Source organism: Macaca mulatta, chromosome 11 (genome assembly GCF_049350105.2).
Source record: "Macaca mulatta isolate MMU2019108-1 chromosome 11, T2T-MMU8v2.0, whole genome shotgun sequence".
Taxonomy (NCBI): domain Eukaryota; kingdom Metazoa; phylum Chordata; class Mammalia; order Primates; family Cercopithecidae; genus Macaca; species Macaca mulatta.
The window spans coordinates 83,235,466-83,257,407 of NC_133416.1; the positions used below are offsets into that span (position 1 = coordinate 83,235,466).

Consider the following 21,942-nt stretch of genomic DNA (forward strand, 5'->3'; position numbering starts at 1 on the left):
ACTAATAATAAAGAAGCAAACATTGAGGCCGAGTGTGGTGGCTCATGCCTGTAATCCCAGCACTCTGGGAAGCCCAGGTGGCTGAATCGCTTTAACTCAGAAGTTTGAGACCAGCTTGGCAACATGGTGAAACCCCATCTCTACAAAAATAAAAAAATTAGCCAGGCATGGTGGTGCGTGCCTATAGTCTCAGCTACTTGGGAGGCTGAGGCAGAAGAATCGCTTGAGCCCAAGGCTAAGGCTGCAGTGAGCCGTCATTGTGCTATGGCACTCCAGCCTGGAGACAAAGCGAGACACTATATCCAAAAAATAAAAGAAGCAAACATTGATCTACAGGAAGAAACAAAGATGAAAAGATGAAAAAGACATACTAGGTTAAAAGTCTAAAAAAAAAAAAAAAAAAAAAAAAGAGGCTGTGGGTGATGGCTTATGCCTGTATTCCCAGGACTTTGGAACACCAAACTGAACCCAAGAGTTCGAGACCAGTCTGGGCAACACAGGGAGACCCCATCTCTACAAAAATAATAGCCAGGCACGATGGTATGTACCTGTGGGTCCCAGCTACTTGTGAGGTTGGGGTGGGAGGATCACAGTGAGCCATGAGTGTGCCACTGCACTCCAGTGTGGATCACTGAGTGAGGCCTTGTCATAAAAGCTGGGGGTCGTTATCGTAATATCAGACAAATAAAAATTATGGCCCCCCCAAAAAAATTATAAAATACAAAGGAAGACACATATCAGTAAAATGAAACAAGAGAAGAAATGTTTATCACAAATATTATACACCTAATATGGCTTCAAAATATTTCAATCTACAAATGACAGAAAAAACTGTCAAGTCAAACAGACAACCAATAAGCAGAAATAAAGAGAAGCTGTGAACAATACAATAAGCTTGAGCTATTAATTTCAGCATACAGATCTTCACAGTCAACATTTACAAAAGTAAGAGTATTAAGGCCATAAAAAACACAAATTAAAAAATAAAATCAAATGAATTAAGCATTCAATTTAAAAAACTGGAAAGAGAGAGTACCATAAAGCAAACCTAAAAAAGAAATAACATTAATGCCAGAAATCAGACAGCCACAATAACGAAAGACAGTCTGGAAAAAAGGAAAATCAAAAGCCAAATTAATATTCTAAAAAATTAATAAGATCAAGACAACTAGCAGAATTAAGATGCAAAATACAGAATATGAAAACCAGATTTTTAAAACTATTGTCAACTATGTACTAATCAATTTTAAACCTAAATGTGTACATGTTTAAAATATGAAACTCCAAAACTGATGAGAGAACTTGAATAAATTAGTATGTCAAACCAAAAAAAAAAAAAAATTCTCCAAAACTCCCCAGGACCTCTACCTCCCAAACTCCAAAGGTACAAACTAAATTTTTAGAAGAGTTCTACCCTAAGAACAGCTAATTCCTATCTTATACAAGTTGTTTCAGGAAATAGTAAAAATAAAAAAAAGCAGCCATTCATTAGAGTAGGCAATTGAAATTTGACTCCAAAAACCAGTTAAGTATTACCACTTCCTGAAAGTTTCTTTATGCACATACCTACATGCATGCACACAACACAAGCTCATTTCACTAACAAGTAAGAACTGTAAAATTCAATTACTCAACAATGTATCAATAACACATCATGATTCAATTTACTACAGGAATGCAAGGCTAGTTTGATATCCAAAATAAGTATTTCCAAAACATGTATTTACTATATACTTAATATATTGAAGGAAAAAGTTCAATAGAGCATCTTAATTGATAGAAAAAAACAAAGGTCAGATTAAAAAACAGTAAATAGGCCTGAATTTAATAGAGATTTTATATTCATTCCCAGTATGAACAGAAATAAGACAAAGATGTCCTTTTTTAATACTAATGTTTAACACAGTAGTGAAAGTCCTGGTAATGTTGTAAAGAAAAATACGTGGTATAACGTAATGTGGAAGAACAGAGCTAAAACTGCCATTATTTGCAGATAAAAATCTTGTGTTAAACTAAGGGGGCAAAACAGAACACATTACTACAATAAATTTAGCAAAGTTACCAGATACAAGGGCAACTTAAAAAAAAACAACAGCAATCCTCTGTAAATCAAGAACAGCCAAACAGAAAATACAATAAAAAAAATGCTATTCACGCCACACAAAATACACAGAAATTAACTTAACCAACAGACTCTATGAAGATAACTTTGAAACTAAAGACACAGAATGTGACCTGAATAATTAGAAGTATGTGGATGAGACAATATTAAAAGATATAATTCTGTAAATCTATAAATGCAATACAATTCCTATCAGAGTTTTAATATTTTTTTTTGCTTGTTGACAACCCTGATAAACATAACTGTCAAAAATGTGGATGATTGTGTTTGGGGGAAAAGTGTGAAAGGATGCAACCTGCCCTGCCAAATATTAAGACAACTATAAAGTCATAGTAATTAAGTGTTACAATGACAAGAGACAAAGACCAATAAAACAGAAGAGTGCTGCTCAAAGACAAACACAGGTGTTTACAACTTGATATGCAATGAAGGTAGGTGGTACAGCTAAATGGGGGAAGAATGGATTGATGAGTGAATAGTGAAAAAAAAAACTAGCTCATGTCACTGGAGGAAGACCCAAAATAAACAAATAAATAAACCTTGCTCATTAAAAAATGAGGCAGAAAAAAAAGGAACTGGAAGTTTACATACACCAAATAGAAAGGTAGACTCCAGAGGGATTTAAGACCTAAATGTAAAAGGTAAAACTATTCAATAGGAAACGTAGCAGAATCCAGGAGGGACTTCTTAAACAGTTTCAAAAGCACAAGCCCTAGGGCAAAATATTTTACTAAAATAAAACTTAACTGTTTACCAGAGGACTCCATGGCTAAATTAGTAGAAATGACACATTATTTAGAATGTCTAAAAACTGATAAGGGAATAATATTTGGAATACAAAGACTTTTGCAAAGCATTAAAAAAAAAAATTGCAATCCCAACATGGATTCAAAAAGGTTCAAGCATTATGAAGAAAAGCTAAAAACTCATTTGAAATCATAAAACACAAATAAGACAAAATGAGTCTGTACCTCTTAGACTGATTTAAAAATATAAACAAAAACCCTACAAAGCTGGATGGTGCCAATTGTTGGCAGACATGAAGATGAATCCATCTTCTTGCACTGGGTACAGTATTTCTGGAAATCATGCTAGAAGCATAATGCTTAAAGGCTTGCATACTCTATGTAAGTGGCACTCCCACTGCTGAGTACACATCTCAAAGAAATTCTCACACAGTTCCTTTACAGGCTATGTAATTGAATTTGTGTTGATAAAGGAGTCCATTGTAGGAAAAGCAGATAATAAATAAAACACAGCGAACACACACCACACAGAACTAGGCAACATTCAGAAGCTACTAGCTATAATTAACATATAGATAGTAACCTGAATGGATCTTAAAATCACAAAAAAGTTTTTTTAATGTGTAAGCTGCATAAGATATTCATGCTATTAGTAATGATTTATGTCACCAGTGAAATAAGAAATCTGTATTTCTTCTAATTCTGTGCATTTCTAACATACCTCTAAACAAATCTCTGAAATGCTTAAGATCAGTATACTTCCTATAAACTTGAACCACAATGAACTTTAAAAGACCAATGTAAACAGGTGGTACTAAGCACAATTTTAAACTTCCAATAATCCTATACTGGATACTAACAGACAACAGGTTTCCACTACTGCATACCTAAATCCTAGATGGTCTTAAAAACAGATACGCCTGCAACGTTGATTGATTATAGAAAGATAAATAAGGACCATGGAAAAGGAGAACTTGTACCTTTCAATGTATCCTGTTGGTGTTTCTACCAGACCATCAAGTCTTTCTTGAAGGGCTGCAAGAATCTGAGGATTTTGCATCATCTGAACAGTTAGCTGACGTGCTTTAAAAAAAAAAAAAAGGGCATCGAAAGAAGGATTTTATGAAAATGTATTATGCTTTTTTAATAGGACAATCCAATCTCATGAAGTTTTCCTAACTGGCCCATAAATTGCTGGTGTATCTAATGAGTAAAGACGGGCAGGGCAAGCTAAAGAGAATATACTCTAGGAAAACCCAATGTTCAGGAATAATTCAGATTCCTAATCTATCCCTAGTCAAGGCATTTCAAGGTCATTGCCACAACTACTATGAACAATATCCTTCCTCTTCCTGGTATCTTGTGTTTCACCCACCTTGCATTTTAGGAAGCTTAAAGCTTCATTCAGATGCCTATCTATGACTCTTGACAGTCCTTTGAATGCAGACAACACATATCAGAAAAACTGCAAATATATTGACAGTTTTAAGCCCAGGAGAAAGGTGAAGTGAGTGATCTGAATGTTTATGTTTGATGCTTGTGTAATGTATTTCTATGTGTATGAATAAAGTTAATAGTTGAGACAGTCAACAGTTGCAACTGAAGCCAAACAAAATGTGGTTATAAATGGCTTTTTAAAAACATAATCCAAATATACACTAGATTTTTACAAAACAAATTACGCTACTAATCTTCTCTTCATCATCAATACAGTTATTACACAAAGTGCCATAAACTTAATTTTCCCAATTATGTTTTTGGAGGTCAATTTACTTCTGATAATAATTCAATTATTGGATGATGTACAGCCAGGATAACCAATATAGATTTTTAAATATCAATATTGGTCAATGAGGATACAGTTCTATATCTGTTAAGAAAATGTTACAAAATGAAAGCTGAAGCTATTAATACAAGTTCTGAAGTCTTTTCACAATTAACTTCCATCTGGCTTAAAAATGAAAAGCTGAGTCATCAGGTACCTTAATATTCTTGGCCCAGATCTACAGGACATACCATAAGCAGTACAAGCCCCCACCACCACTCCTTTTAAAAAGTATCTGCTAAAATAAATTGTGAATATTACCTACATTTAATAAATGGCTTTTCTGCTTGAAGGAGTGGATTTTTAAGAAGACACACACTACATGTTCTCTACAAAATTAAACACTAAACATACTGTTATAAGCACCACATCACAACCTGTAACATTTTTAAATTCAGACAGAACTCATGGGCAGCTGTTTGACACAGGTACACCAAGTCGCTCCAACAGTGCAGGATGCAAACAATGACTTTTGAGTCACTGTATCTATACCTAACCTCTCCTTTCTCTCTCTCGAACAAATACACACACATACACACACACACACACACACACACACACACACACACACACACACACAAAGTTTCTAGAGGTATGGACCAGTAGATAAAATGGGACAATGAGAAGGGTCCAAAAAAACAGACTGGTACTTATAACTACCCTCTAGTGGACATGTGCCAGCAATCATTGGCTCCTGAAGTAATTTAAAGTAATACCTTTGATTTTTGTTTCTTCACCAGTTTCCTCTTCTTCTACTTCTTCAACATCATCCAAATCTTGATCAAGTTCAGACTGTTCTTTGCTATAATATCATAGTATCACACCAAGGTTCAAATGTACCAATTACCAAAAAAAATTACAGAAAAACTTAAAATTCATTTTCAAAATTAGTATCTCTTTCAAAGACATGAAATAGGAAATTCAAAAGGTAATTCCATTTTCTAACTTCAGATGTAAACAAGTACAAACTGGAAGTGTTTAAACTTTCATTAAAAGCATCTGGTCAAATGTGAAGTTTATACTTTTCAAGCTTTATGAAATTGGTTTTGTAGGTTTTTGTGGAATGTGATGTCAACAAGTATGTGCATTCAACCCAGTATCTACTGATTTTACTTTTTCTTTTTAGTAACAACATCCTCATTTTATATGAGATGGCAACACACCAACCTAAAAGTCTACATTTCCTAGCCTACCTTCAGCTAGACTATTTTGGCAGCAAGATAGAAAAACAGAAGTGCTGCATTTCTTTGAGGAAGTATCCTTAACAGGAAAGCAGACAGCTGGGAAGCCTTTATCTTAATCCCTTCTCCCCCTCCCACTTAGAGTATTAATGTGGTGGCTCGAGCTCCAGCAGCCACACTGGACTAGGAGGCATCCTAGGGAATGAAAGCCACCAGCTAAAGAAAAAGGAGTAAGGAAAAACAGAAGAATCCTGGATCCCTTATGGATGTGGAGCAACTATACCAGCCTATACTATCTTTGGACTTTCCTTTTCTTTACTTCATAGTGGAGGTTAAGAAAGAATAAAGTGAAGACTTCAGAGTCTAGCTCTTGTTTAGAACAAAGCCAAGATGACAGCACCATTCAAAGAGAAAGTTAAAAAGCAGTTAGATAGCATCCTTCTCATTTCATCTTAAAAAAAAAAAAAAAATCACCAAAAATCAAATTTTTGAAAATGAGATTACATCTAGCATTAGAAAGGAAAATAAGGATTCCAAAGTCAATATAAAAGGTCATCGTACAATTCCTGTGTGAATTTTTTTTTAACATTTGGATTAGAAATACAGTTGCTTTTGTGTTTAAACAGCATTTGAAAAATTAATTTTCCATAGGGACAAATGATGACTTAATTTTCATACAACTACAGAAAAAAATCAACTGTACTCTGCCAGCATAATTTAAGTTCCTGTCAACTGAGGGAAAGAATTCAGTCTTCAGAAATGATACATATTATTTCTGAAAGCTTTTTTTTTCTTTTTTGAGACAGAGTCTCTCTCCACCCAGGCTGGATGGAGCGCAGTGGCACAATCTCGGCTCACCACAACCTCTGTCCCCCAAACTCAAGCAATTCTTGCGCCTCAACTTCCTGAATAGCTGGGACTACAGGAGTGCGCCACTGCACATGGCTAATTTTTGTATTTTTAGTAGAGACACGGTTACACCACGTTGGCTGGGCTGGCCTCAGGTGATCCTCCCACGTCGACCTTCCAAAATCCTGGGATTACAGGCATGAGCTACCACGCCCAGCCTATTTCTGGAAGAACTTTGATTTAGTATAAACTTTAAGTGTTTCATAAGTATACACACTTAAGGGCCACTGGTTACAGATAATTGGAGCAACTCCTCCTCTAGTGTCTTTAATCATTTATTGAACATCTATATGCAAAGGCTTTAAAACAGCTGTCCACAAACTATGTCCATGTGGCCAAACCCAGCCCACCCTACTATTGTAGATAAAATTTTATTGGAACACAGATGTACTACATGTATGTATTATCTGCTTTCACACTACATCAGCAGAGTTGAGTACAGTCATCCCTCAGATTCTATGGTAGACTGATTCCAGGAAACTTCCCTACCAAAATCCTGGGATGTTCAAGTCCCTTATATAAAATGGCACAGTAACTGCAACTAACCTATGCACATCCTCCTGCATACTTTAAATCACCTCTAGATTACTTGTAATAATACTACATACAATGTAAACATTATGTAAATAGTTGTATTATGCTGGGCCAGACAAAGTGGCTCATGCCTACAATCCCAACATTCTGGGAGCCAAAGCAAGAGGATCACTGGAGGCCAGGAGTTCAAGACCAGCCTGAACAACACAGTGAGAATTCTCTATTAAAAAAAAAACAAACAACAGTTGTTATGTTCTACTGTTTATTTGCATTTATTATTGTGCTATTATATTTTATTGTTTTTTACCCTAATATTTTCTATCTGCAGTTGGTTGAATTCATAGATGCAAACTGAAACCACAGACACAGAGGGCCAACTGCAGTTAAGAGAATCATGTGGCCCAAAATGCTGAAAATGTTTACCACCAAGTCTTTGACAGAGGAAGGTTTACTGACTCTGGTTTTCAAGAACAAGAATCCCTTCTGACTTCCACCCTCCCAGGACTAACAAGCATCCAAAATTAAATAATAAGGAAGAGGGAAATCAAGCTGTCACAACCAATTTGCTCTTTTTAAAGTTTAAAATGAGAATTTCGAAGTTAAGATGGCAGATACCACAAACTCATCTGATCTTAATCCCTAAAATCTACACTAAAATTATGATAAAGGGTTTTTTTGTTTTGTTTTGTTAGCAGACTAACACTGAAATCAAAGAAACAAGGGCAGCAACATTTTGGAAGCTGGAAACCAGACAGGTGATAATTTCATTGAGAGAACTGAAATCTAAGATTAGCAGTGGGGAAAGCTGAGAAGCAGCCCAATCACAGTCTTCAAAAGGATAAGAACTGGTGGTACCAGGTACATTTCTAGAACTAGGGCAAGAGGTGGGGCAGGAGAGAAGGTGGCTAAAACAAGAAAGTAAAAACTGATAAGCAGTTAAATCATTACATCTTCTCTTCTACACTAGCAGACATATTCAGTTTTCTCTCGGAAAGGGTAAAATTCAGAACTTGGACTGGAAGACAACAGACACAGTTAACAGTATCAAAGATATAGGACTATGTACACATTAGAATGCTAAATGTAGAGCCTCCTCTACATTTCAAGAAACACCAGAGGCCAGATCTTTACCCAGACACTGTTCAATGATTAATCTGACTAGCCCAGAGGAAAAAAAAAAAACAAAAACAAAAAAAAAAACATTCTAACACTGGGGTTTCTAACAAATGCCCACTCTGGTGACCCTACACTGAAATCCCAAATTAACGAGCCTCCCCTTTCAACACTCAAATTTTCCAATCAATTTTCTTTTTTAATCATCTCTGAATTGTCCCTGCACCCCACCCAACCCAATCTTAATGAGCAGCCAACCAAGTATTGATTTATATTTTAGGAAAGCGTCTTAGATTGAGACCAAATGAGGGAAAGAAAATGTAAGAGCAAATGGACTATAAAGATGGAAGAAATATCCAGACAAACGAGATTATCATCAGTGAAACAAGGACAGGATGCTATTTTAAAAAACAAAACAACAACAACAAAAAAACAGGAAGAATAAAGCAGGTCTTGGAAACTAAAACAACAGAAATCTTAAAACTCAACACGAGCTGAAAGTCTTCAGTTCTGCCCAGAAAGAAGAGCAAAGAGACAAAGATGGAAAATAGGACAAAAGATCATGAGAAGACCAATCCAACACACAACACCTAATAGTAGCTCCAGAATGAGAAAAAATAAATAAAGCAATCACAAAGTTAAATCAAGAATATCACTGAAACTAAAAGCCCCTGAATTGCTGCACTGAAAGGGTCCACCACTGAACATGTAATGTTAAAAGAAAAAAAACAATAATGTGAAAATTTCAGAACTCTGAAGCCATAGTAGCTTCCAGAAAGAAATGTATATAAACTGTAACTGTATCTATTTCTTAATTATCATACACAAATAGTTAATTACAATGACTCTGAACTTCAACACAGCAACACTGGAAGCAAGGTGACAATGGAGCAATGCCTTCAAAATTCTGAAGAAAAATGATTCCCACCTTACTATCCTACACCCAAACTATCCGGCATAAAGGTAGAATAGTCATTTTGTGTCATGACATGTCTTAAAATAATTTACCTCCCTTGTACTATTCCAAGAAGGTACTAACACACCAAGAAAGCAATGGGAGATTTGGCAAACAACAAACCCAAGAGGAGAAACAAGGTGAAAACTCAGGAAGATAGTAAAATAGATCCAATGACAGCTATGTCACCAAGGTTAAGCAATCCAAATTAGAAGTGTGACACAGGAGACGATCATTTTGAGAACTACTATCACTAAAAATGCTGTTTCCACTCTTCTGGTTTGTTTAATGCTGAAGACAGAATGCATAAGAATGGCCCAAATTCTTATTTGTACTTCTATGTGTTGATCTTGTACTGAAGTTTCCAGCCCTCCCACTATCATTCGCTGATGCCTACAACAGCTATGGAAAATCATTTAGCAACCCCTCACTCCCAAGTGCTCTATTTTAACACGGGCTACTGTAAAATTACACACAACAAATCCTGTGCACCTCATCCCATTCTTCCTGACCCTGTTTCTGTAAAACATCCATCCACATTAGAATTCTGCCACATGCCAAACTGATTAAACCTATGCTTCCCAGGACACATGACCTTGCCCGATACTTCTCCATAAGTCTTTATAAAGCCTCAGAACACTTGAGGCCAGACTATGACCCAGATAGTCTTTTTTTCCTTGTTATCCTATCTTAGAGCCTTCAATTAACAGTGGCAAAGTGGCAATGTTGCTTTACACAGCTAATTTGGTGATCACTATTCAGATTTTCAAAATTAAACACTGGTTGAGAATTTATAGGTGGTAAAGCTCTAAAGGAAAGCAAAGAAAGGAATTAGCAAAAGCCTGGATAGCACTTATATGTCTGCAAGGGAAAGGTGCAAATGAGAAGGGGCACACAAGGCTTCTGATAGTAATGTTCTATTTTTAACTTGTCTTAATATTCCTTAAGCTCTACATATAAATACATTTTATACATATTTTGGGTGTTTGGTACATTACAATGCAAGCAGTAAAATCTTTGGGAAATATATACAATAAAAATGAATTCTGCAAGTATTTATAATCCATTATCATGCTCTGCACTTTCTTAAAAACAGTGACAAATGGTTCAGTATATATGATGGTTTTGAATATATGATCATAAATATACTAATGATCATATATTCTATATTTTATCTTGAATACACTGCACTACCCTTTTGTAAAAGTAGGTAGTAAGCATTAGTAACTACATTTTCATGATATATAATTCATGCTACTTGCTGTTAGTAACAGAGTACAAAGTGATGCCAAATCTCGGAAAAAGAACCAACTTTCTGCCACTTACTTGTCAATGTCTGCCATGTTGTAAGAACTCCAAATATCTATGGAGAGAAACATTAATGTTAAAAAAAAAAGTATATGATTTATTTAAAAAGAAAAAAAAAAGAAACCAAAACCCTTTAAATCAATACCATGCTGAAAACTATCCCAAGAAATGTCTATTTCCTTTAAAATACCATCGGTGTTAAGAAGAAAAACTCACGGAACATGCAAATTCTTCCTTACTAGTACCAAAAGTAATTTTTCAAAGGATATTATTTAAAACAAGAAAAGTTACCACTAAGCTTTTAGAATCTGTTGTATATAGACTATGATAATAGCACCATTGGTTTAAAAAAAAAAAAAAACTAACATTTGCTAGACTCATAAGAAAGGAACAGTACAAAGGATCTTCATTCAAATTCTTTCAACAACCAAGAAAGGTCAATTTCTGCTTAAATTTTTAGACTACTTAGCATCTTAAACAAATCCATTTTGTATTTAGCAATATTCATTTTTATGTAATTCATGTTTAAGAAAACCAAAACCTGACGGCTGCTGTACTCACTATGCCCCCTAGATCTCTTTTTAAAGAAGATTTAATCCTTGGATCAAATAGCCATTTAGACTATTTCAAAAGCTGTGGGTCCCAATCTTAATGTCAGGTAAGCCTTCCCTATCTCTTCAAACGTACATGTACCTCATGTTAGATAACTGATAACCACCAACCTCCAGCTTCCCCTAGATATGCTGGGGACATTGTCAAGACTTGTGGTTACCAGACCTGAGTAAGTTTACTGTTAAGACTGACCAGAGGGCATCCTAAGTTCCTTCTCACTAAAAGATTAGTATGAACCTGGAGAATACTGCTTTTAGAAAAATCTTAAAAGTAGATGTGCTATATTCAGGCAGCAAACAATGGTAGAATGCCACAGGTAATCTACAAATTACAAAAAAAACTAAACCAAGTTTTGATAGAATCCACATTAAAATCAAGTTTATCTTCTTAGCCAGGCACAGTGGCACGAGCCTGTAGTCCCAGCAGCCCAAGAGGCAAGATCATTTGAGCACAGGAGTTCAAGGCCTGCCTGGGAAACACAGCAAGACCCTATCTCTAAAAAAGTGATAATAAATAAATAGAATCAAGCTATCTGGTAAAAAAAAAATCTTAGTACATATTTAATCCACAAAATCCTGCATGTGTTTACTTTCACAGCAACGTATTATGCCTATGAACAAAGAGTTGCAAATGGAAAAGATCCTGATTTTAGCACTTAAGTGCTAATATTTGGGGGAAACAGTATTACTGACCTAGTACTTATCCTTTAGAGTAATTATAAAGAAAATTTTTCTTCCTAATGTATTTAACTTTGTAAATATTTTGTATTTGTTGTAAATAATTCCTAATAGTACTGATGAATTTTTCTAGTGATGCTGGGTAATGATTCAGCATTTACAAAGTGTTTAGCAATTATGAATACTAATCAAAAATAAGAAAAACATTGAATCTCTGACATCAAAGAAATGCAAGTAGGATTCCAGTTTGTCTATCACATCATCAGTAATTTCCTTTTAATACCAAGAAACTTGTGGTGCACATGTATCCTTATTTCTGGCTATTGTTCTTTCTGGAGAGCAATCTGACAATAGGAATATCAAAAGTCTTGAACATGTCCATCTCAGCCAGGCACCGTGGCTCACACCTGCAATCCCAGTACTTTGGGAGACCAAGGTAGAAGGACCGCTTGAGGACAGGAGTTCAAGCCAAGCCTTGGCAACACAATGAGACGCTATCTCTTAAAAAATAAAAATTAAAAAAACAAAGTATGTCCATCTCCAGATTTATTCACTTATGAGATCTACCATGAAAAAATTACAAAGAATCTAATGCCTTTGCTTTCCATGTTCACCTAGAAGGTTCTTCCACAGCTCTGAACAAGTCTTGCACATCCTTTGGCTCTCAGTTCAAAGTTTCACTCCCCAGAGATGCTTTCTCCAACCTGCAGATTCTGGTTAAGTAAGATTTCTTGGTTGTACACACACTCCTGTAAAGCTTTCTTTCCACCATAAGATGTCTCAGTTTGTAATTATAAATTAGGGTGACCTATGGTCTGTCTCTTCCAACTGACAAGATTCATGATTACAAGAATTAAATCTGATCTTGCCAATCACAGTGTTGTCTTCTTTGGGGTAGCACACAAAGCTTATTATAAACTTAGTAGTATAATGGAATGTGCATAAATGGAATGCTTTGTAGTCACAAATGAAACATATCTGAGTTGATATGAAGGAACACCAAAGCAAGGTAGAGAATGTATGCCAAAATCCCATTTGGATATGGGGGGGGGGGAAATATATATATATATATATATATATATATATATATATATATATATATATATATAAAATCTCCACTCATATATGCACATGCTTTAATATAAATAAAACCTTTTTAAAAACATACACCAAAAACCCAACCAGAGTAACCTAACGAGAAAGAAGGGACTGGGGGTAATGAGAACTAATTTCCCATTCACTATTACGGTCATGTGTGGATTATATGTTCTGAGAAATGTGTCTTTAAGTGATTTTATTGTTGTTCAAACATCAGAGTATACTTACACAAACCGAGATGGTATAGCCTACTACACACCTAGGCTATGATACAGACTATTGCTCCCAGGCTACAAACCTATACAGCATGTGACTGTACTGAACACAGTAGGCAACTTTAATGTAATGGCTAAGTATTTATGTGGTGCATGACTGCATTTGGTTTTCCAATACACAGATTTATATAATAATTTCCAATACACAAATGTATTCTGAAATTTTCTGGGTTTAATATATAGTGTCTAGTAAACCCAGCAATTGTCAAAAATAGAAACAAAACCCAAAACTTCCAAATTTAATTTTTATAACATTCTAATGTGCTCACAGAAGAATGGCTACACTGTTAACCTCAATGTCCATTTGCAGCATTATATTTATAGTTTAAATTCTTAAAATGAAACTTTATCTTTAGTAAAGAGGATCCAAGACAGAACATTTAAAGAACATTAACAGGAGGCATTTACTCCTCCAGAGAAGGCTGCTCTAACCTGCCCATTCTGGCTACATTGTATTTCTTGGTTGTAAGATAGACCTAATTTTCTAGTCAGTTGTAGTCAGATCATTTGGGCTGACATCAACTTTGTAGCAATCCACAAACTAAGGCAAACAACTTCTGGCTCTATTTCATCACCTATATAAAGTAGAAAAATATCTGAGGGAGTAGGACCCAAAAATCTGCAGTCTAAACAAAAAACTCAGCTTCTGAGAGGTGGTTCTCAGTTAGACCACACTGACAAACACAAGTTTAGGTTAATACCTGTGTTAATTTTTTTCTGTAGTTGACATTAAATAAAATCAGTGAGAATCTTAGTTGTTAGACATTAAATTGCATTCCAAGATCTCTGTGAAAAACTTTCATTCCTGAAAGCAACAAACTAGATTATGCAGATCAATTCTACCAATGAAAAATACGGCTGGACGCAGTGGCTCATACCTGTAATCCTAGCACTTTGAAAGGCCAAGGCAGGCAAATTGCCTGAGCTTAAGAGTTCAAGACCAGCCTGGGCAACATGGTGAAACCCAGCCTCTACTAAAACACAAAAAATTAGCCAGGCATGATTGCGCACACCTGTAGTCCCAGCTACTTGGGAGGCTGAGGCAGGAGAATTGCTTAAACCCAGGAGGAGGAGGCTTCAGTGAGCCGAGATCACACCACTGCACCCCAGCCTGGGTGAGAGCGAGACCCTGTCTCAAATAAAAAAAAAAAAAAAAAAGAAAGAAAGAAAAATAATTAAAAGTAGAGACTTTTTTAACAAAAACATTTTGTTAAAAATCTTAAAAGCACCGAAATACTAACAAGATAGTAAGGAATTACCAGTCCAAAACTGAAGGCAAAACAGGAAGCAGAAGGAAGGCACTTGCACACTAAGGTCAACTGCCAATTATCAGCAATGTGAACTTTGGTTTTAACCCGTTAAAATTCTGGGCCTGTCCAAGATGGGTATCTTTATGGCAACTCTCCCAAATTAAGCAGGAACCCCAAAATGCTATATCCTCAAGAATAAATTCATTCTAATGGACAAACAGCGCCAATTTACCTCATCTGTATTGCCCTCCAAACCCCAACCTATGTACTTAAAATGACCTGTCCCTGGTATATTTAGACACCTGCACATCCAAATATAAATGAAAGCTTCCTTCTAGACCTTAAAAAATTCATACAAGTAATTTTCACAGCCAACAGGAGAAACAAAACAGAAATCAATCCTACACAAAGACTTAAATACTGTCATACAGACTACAAACAAATATATACCTATAGGCATAGTAAGCCTGGCTATCTTTGATCTAAGTTTGAAAATACACTGTCTGCAAGGAAGTCATCTATTAAAGGTGATATAACAAATTTGTAAAACTAGAACTTCCAGAAATAAAAATAACTGGAATCAAACTAAATGGGCTGGCTTAAGAGTAAGATAAACAGCTGAAGAATTAAGTGACCTGAAATGAAGCTTAGAAGAAAACTTTCAAAATATGGTAGAGCCACAGAATCTGAAGGACTGAAAATACTGAAAAGAAAAGACATTTTAGGATCCAAAAAAGCCTAAAAGACTTCATACAAGTTCCAAGAGCAGAAGGATGGAATATTTGAAGACGTTAATATGCAAGAATTTTCCATTTCTTTAAGTGATGAAAGACACTAATCCACAGATTCAGGTAGCCCTACAAATCAAAACCATAAAATAAAGAACCCATATATATATATATACACACATATATATATATATATATATGGGGTTTTTTTTTATATATATATATATGGGTTTATTTATCCAGCTCAGGATATATCAGTAAAAAGGCAAGATAGCAAAAACAAATTCATCTCAAAAGCACACACAGAAAACGGAGATTAACTTCAAAGCCACAAAAAGACTGACAGCTGTCTTCTCTTCAATAAGACACCAAAAGACAACAGAATCCTCTATATGTTGAAAATAACTAAGGCTCTTAGAATACTATCCCCAACCAAAACATCTTTTAAGAACGAAGGTGAGGCCATGTGCAGTAGCTCACATCTATAGTCTCAGCACTTTGGAAGGCTGGGTCAGGAGGATCGCTTGAGGCCAGGAGTTCAAGGCCAGCCTGGGCAATATAGATCATCTCTACAAAAAATTAAAATGCCTGTTGTAGTCCTAGCTACTTGGAAGACTGAGGCAGGAAGATCACTTGAACCCAGGAGTTTGAGGTTACAGTGAGCTATGATCATGCTGCTGCACTTCAACATATCTCCTTAAAAAAAAAAAGTAAAAGACAGTTTCAGAATAAAACACTAACCAAGGTAGCATGTATTGTCAGGAAAAAATAGACTTCAAGGAAAAACATTAAGAGATAAAAAGGTCACTTTATAATAAAAGGTTCATACATATATGGTGTATATAAGATCTCAAAAGACATAACTGACCCTAAAAACATGCTTGAAGGCATTTTTTCTTTTTTTCTTTTTTTTTTTTTTTGGAGACAAGGCCTTGCTCTGTTGCCTAGGCGTGATACAGCTCACTGCAGCCTTGACCTCACAGGCTCAAGTGATCCTCTCACTCTCTCACCTCAGCCTCCTGAGTAGCTGGGACTACAGGTATGCATGCACCACCACACTCAGCTAATGTTTAAAAATTTTTTTTGTAAAGACAGAGTGTCTCACTATGTTGCCTAGACTGGTCTGGAAATCCTGTGCTCCCGCCTTGGCCTCCCAAAGTGCTGTGATTACAGGTGTGAGCCACCACGCCTGGCCTCCCGAAAGCAAATCTTCCTTCCTAAACTGAACCAAAAACAAAGAAAATCTTCCACCGAAGCGGGGAGGCAACTGACTGAACTAGATACATAGAGCTGACATAAGGCTAAGAAACCATTACCCAACTGCAGTCACATAACATTTTAGTCAACCCAGGACTGCATATACAACGGTGGTCCCATAAGATTATAATGGAGCTGATTCATATAAAAGTATGGCACTTACAATTATGTACAGTACATAATACTTGATAAGGGCAATAAATGACTTATTGGTTTATGTATTTACTATGCTTTTGGTGGTTAGAGTACACTCTAACTTATTTTTTAAAAAGTTAAAACTGTCTATGGTATTCAACACAGCAACATGCTACACAGGTTTGTAGCCTAGGAACAACAAACAGGCTATACCATATAGCCTAGGTGTGTAGTAGGCTGTACCATCTAGGTTTGTGTAAATACATTCTATGACATTCATAAAAGGATGAAACGGCCTAATGATGCATTTCTCCAGAACATATCCCCATTATTAACCATGCATGACTGTATATGTAAACAAATTCTATGTTAGAAGACTTAATGACCATAACTGCTATACAGCTTTTCCCTAGAGCACAGCGAGATACACGGTGGAGTGCTTTTGAATTCCATGCTGCTATGGTTTGAGTATCTGTCCCCTCTAAAACTCATATTGAAATTTAATCCCCTATGTGGCAGCACTGAGAGGTGGGGTCTTTAAGAAGTGATTGGATCATGAGGGTTCCACCCTCACAAATGAATTAATCCATTAGTGGATTAAGGTATTTCTTTATAAATTACACAGTTTCCCATCAGGGGAACTGGAGATCCGAGCTACCCAGTTAGCACACTCAGCCCCCTCCCCATGTGATACCCTGCACTGCCTTGGGAACCTTCAGAGTCCCCACAAGTAAGGTGCTCACCACATGGGGCCCCTCGATCTTGGATTTCTCAGCCTCTATAACTTCAAGAAATAAATTCTTTATTCATGCTGATTTACAGTAGAACAGTGTAAGTCAATATTCTTTCAAAACCAGGACAAAAATTATCTCATCATAAGTTATCACTGCTCACGTACATAACCATGGACGGGTTATTTAACCACTCCATACCTATTTCCTTGTTAAAATGTTGATGCTACCTATCTCTAAGTGCATTAAATGAGCTAATAATACACACAGAATTTAAAACAATGCCTGAATAATCAATCAGTAAGTGTTGCCTACCACATTATTTTTACCCCTGTTATGCCCTTCTGTACCCTTTTCAGGAAGTAATTCCAAGACCAAAATTATAACTCTAGACAGGTGTGGTGGCTCACACCTGTAAACTCAGCACTTTGGGAAGCCAAGACAAGATCACTTGACTTGAGGCATTTAAGACCAGTCAGGGCAACACAGCAAAAGCCTGTCTCCACAAGGAAAAAATATATATAACCCTGTTTCCCAATAAAAATCAAAATGTACAAAACTTCTGAATAAGTAAAAATGTATACAAATATGCAGGAAGTAAAAGGCAGAGTTGGTAACCAAAGGTATAGAAGCCAATTTCTATGGCAAGCCCAGTAATGTACTCTAATGTTCTGCAGTCATTGAGCTAAACAACTTACATATGGATAGGTGCAAAGTAACAAGTCTCCTTCTAACCCCTATACTGCCCAAAAACTTATTTAGATGAAACCAGTTTGAAACGGAATTTAAAATCATCAATTATAACAGGTTCCTTCGTGCAAACGTTGTATTACCCTATGCCCCCTTTACCTTTTTCTTCCTTCACAGCTCTCATCACAATTTGACATTTCACATCTAAGCAACCAATTTGCCTCTTTTGCTCATGAGATACATGTCCATACAGGTGCCAGATAGTTACCCAAAGAATAAACTGAGAACACAAGTAATTACAGGTTTGATTAAACTTGAAGATCTGAATACACTGATCATTAATATTTTGATATTGATGAGGTTTCACTCTAATCCTTCGTTTCAAATTTACAACCAAGAAGTAAACAAATAAAATACTGTATTTTGACATCTTCAGACCTTTTAAGTCCAACAGATACTGCTTCTGTAGCCCCTTCTACAAAAAGACCCTTAGTTTTTAACATATTTTCAGCAACTTAGAATCAACTCAGTTACCAGGAGCCAACAGGAGCAAGCTGAATAAAAAGAGATGGCACTTTGGATTACACTCGTCATGGTACAGGTATTCTTTTCAAAAATCTCATTAAAGGCCAAGTGCAGTAATTTACCATATTCGGTATTAGCTTTATAATTCTGCAAATCAATGGGCCTAATATGAAAATAGGTACTTTCTAGCAGATAAAATTTAGAAAAATATTCAAATCGGTGTACTGAAAACTTTTAAATTTCTATTTATTAATATAATGTTGACTTGGAAGGAGAATCTATGAAAGTCAGGTTTTATGATAGAAGATGTCCAAGTCCACCTACTAGGGTTTAGTTCCACATATTCTCCAAAGGATAGTATTCTTAGAACTAAACTATAGATTTAGGCCATTTATTTAAACTTGGGCAATTCGAACAAGCTTGAAACACAAGAGTGCCTTGAAAATAACTGTAAATGTCATTTATTTCCCTTTGATTTTTAAATGGTAACCCATACGTAAAAGGTTTTTCCCTTATTCAATCACAGGTCATGTGTATTACTTCCAAAGTAAATATTAATTTAAGTGAGTTAATTCCATTAACTCCAAAGTGAGTATTAATTTAAGCTGACCAAAAAAAGAGGACCCAGATACCCGTTTCCAAAGATGTTTTGAATCCACCTATTTTCAAAAGGCCAAATTTCATTTTACAGCTCTTCTGAAACCAGGGAAGCAGTGTGAATTTTTAATTGCAGCAGTGAGATACCTTAAAATGTTAGCAGTGATATTTTTAAAATGTAGTTGTTTCAGAACTGATCAGTGACCGTCTAAAATAGGGGCTCCTTGAGGACATCCTGTGCCTGGTTCATCCTTTTTGTACTCTCAAAGTCTAGCCTTCCAAGATAGGACCTCAGTCCCAGCCTCCCTACACCGCCATCCCCGAGATCTTTAGGGGAGTGGGGTTCATTGACAAGGTTGCAGGCTACAAACTTGGCTAAGTTTATACTAACACCTCATTCCATCCTACCTCCTATCTTAAAAAGGAAACAGTTTAAGTATCTTATTCTAGTGATTTAAATAAACGAACTAATTTATAAGAAAGCCAAGAACAATTAAAGTCACAAAGGGCCAAACTTTTTATTTTCATCTAAGAACCGTTTGCAGGGGTGGTCCGATCTTTTGGCTTCCCTGTGCCACATTAGAGCTGTCTTGGGCCACACGTAAAATACATTAACTAGTTGATGAGCTTTTTCAAAATAATAATAATAAAGCTTATGAATTTGTGTTGGGCCACATTTAAAGCCGTCCTGGGCCGCGGGTTGGACAAGCTTGGTTTAGGGGTTTAGATCGATTAGGGTCAATACTCCCCAAATAAAAAATCCTGATCAAGACACCCATCTAACTGTACCTGGGAAACACAACAACAACCTTTTGCTAATAACAGTTAACATAAGCGCTATATACGCGTTAACTTTTTAAAATACTAGCAGTGGAGGCCCTTCCTCATCAGCTAACATCCACAATCTCCGGTACCAATAAAAAGATTAAGACCAAAGAGAAGCAGGGAAGAGTTTGAAACCCAGGGACAGGGCTTACTAGCTTACTCTCCCTTTTCACGTTCCACGGTCTCTACAACTTTCAAAGTAAGGATAGCCCGAGGGCAAGGGTCTCCAACCAGGCCCAGCTGGTGGCCACGAAGCCCATTACCACGTGTGGAGGGAAGCCGCCGGGGGGTTTCCCCTCCCCGCGCGGCCGCCCCCAATGGGCGGAGAGCCAGGGAGCGTCGCAGTCTCCCCCGCCCCCTCCCCGCCTCGGGGCCTCGTCCCTCCACAGCCCCTCCCTCCCGTCGGAATTCGCAGCCTCCGCCGTTCTTTCATCTCCCAGCGGCCTCCCTCCTGGTATTATTTTTGGGGGAAAAGCAGGGGGGTGTCGAAAAGGCGGCCGGCTCTGCACTTGGCCCGGCCCGTACGCCGGGGGCCTCCCGGTCCCCGCGGCGCAGTCGACTCTCAGGGCACCCGGGCGTCACCGCGGCCTCGCTCCGGTACACGCGGAGAAGACGGTGGAGCTCAGAGAACCTCACGCCGCCAGGCCGCGCCAACCCCTAAGTCGCCTCAGCCGTCCCAGATAAAAGCGCTGGTCGGCCCTAGGGCCCCTCTCAGACTCCGGGGTCCAGACTCCGCGGTCCTGTCCGACCTCACAGGACGACCCCGGAGGCCCTGGGCGGCCAGCGGCCCCGACTCCCCGCTCCCAGTCCCTCTATCCCTCCGGCCCTCCCATCTGCGCAGGCCGCCCAGCGAAAACTACGTTCCCCCTTCCCTTCCAGGCCCCCATCCGTTACCGGCGGCTAGTATGGGGAGCCAGGCGGCCGGAGCTGCGCAGGCAGTGACTCAGGGCGGCAGCGGCGGCGGGAGGAGCAGGAGGCGGCGCCGCGAGCAGATGGCGCTAAAAAAGACCCAAGAGCCCGCCGCTCGCGCTCATATACAATTAGCGTCAGCACGTAGGGCCCTCTCGCCGCCCTCCCCCCGGCCTTGTAGTCTCCCAGCAACGCGAGCGAGAGGCGGGTCCAGGCCGGGTTGCCTAGCAACTGAACCGTCCTTCTTCCCCGGCGACCTCCATACCGCAGCCGAGGACTCCTGCAGACCCTAGGACTCCTGCAGCCCCGAGGCCCAGCGCCGCGCTTGGGCTCCTCTGGTTCCCGCCGGTGTCTAACCTTCTCTGTTAAGCACCCCACCATCTCTTTTCTCCCCGCTGAGCCGGAAAGGAAATCTCAACCCCATCAGTTGTGGGGAAGGCCTGGCCCGCGTGCCCGGCGCCCGGCCCGCTCCGCCCCCTTCGGCGTTGTGCTGGGAATGCTGAGGGCGGGCGCTAGTCGCCTGGTCCCTCTCTCGCCGCAGCCTAGACGGCGGGCGCTCCCTGTCAGGGCCTAATTCCTGCAACTCGCCGGCCCCCGGTAACTATTTTCCCTCCCCGTCTAAGAAAAACAGTTTTTTCCTCTAGACCACTTCGGCGGCCTCTTCTGCCTGTTTTGCTTCGAACTATGCCAGCGGGTCTCCGTGCCTTTAGGGGGTGCTCGTCATCCTTAGCTCCCCATCCCCCCGCCACATACTTGTACCTGATGTACAGTCCCTTCAGTTCTTTTGACGGATGAAAATGGCATATTTGTGCATTCTCTGGATGCGTTGTAATGAGGACATTCAGTATGTCTGTTGTTTCATCTTTCTGAAAAAGTAAATCGCATTAAATCCTCAGGCTTGTAAAACCTCATAACTAATTTTCAAGTGATGATGAATTGA

The 21,942-nt window shown here is 38.1% G+C and overlaps 1 protein-coding gene across 10 annotated transcripts in view; it reads right to left on the reverse strand.

Annotated features, from left to right (window-relative positions):
• The window catches only part of NAP1L1 (nucleosome assembly protein 1 like 1), a 39,663-nt gene extending 17,959 nt beyond the window's left edge, over positions 1-21,704 (reverse strand). For 2 of the 10 annotated variants that reach the window (XM_077954736.1, XM_015152330.3), the window contains exons 1-4: positions 21,360-21,704; positions 10,712-10,748; positions 5,410-5,495; positions 3,849-3,951 (exon numbers count right to left, since the gene is read on the reverse strand). In XM_077954736.1, the coding sequence (XP_077810862.1) occupies positions 3,849-3,951; positions 5,410-5,495; positions 10,712-10,748; positions 21,360-21,426 (293 nt within the window). In that variant the 5' untranslated portion in view covers positions 21,427-21,704. Of the gene's footprint in view, positions 1-3,848; positions 3,952-5,409; positions 5,496-10,711; positions 10,749-20,987; positions 21,101-21,267 lie in introns of those variants that run through there. The other 8 variants (XM_077954737.1, XM_028829734.2, XM_028829735.2 and 5 more) reach the window with 5 other exon arrangements.
• Positions 21,705-21,942: the final 238 nt, after the last annotated feature.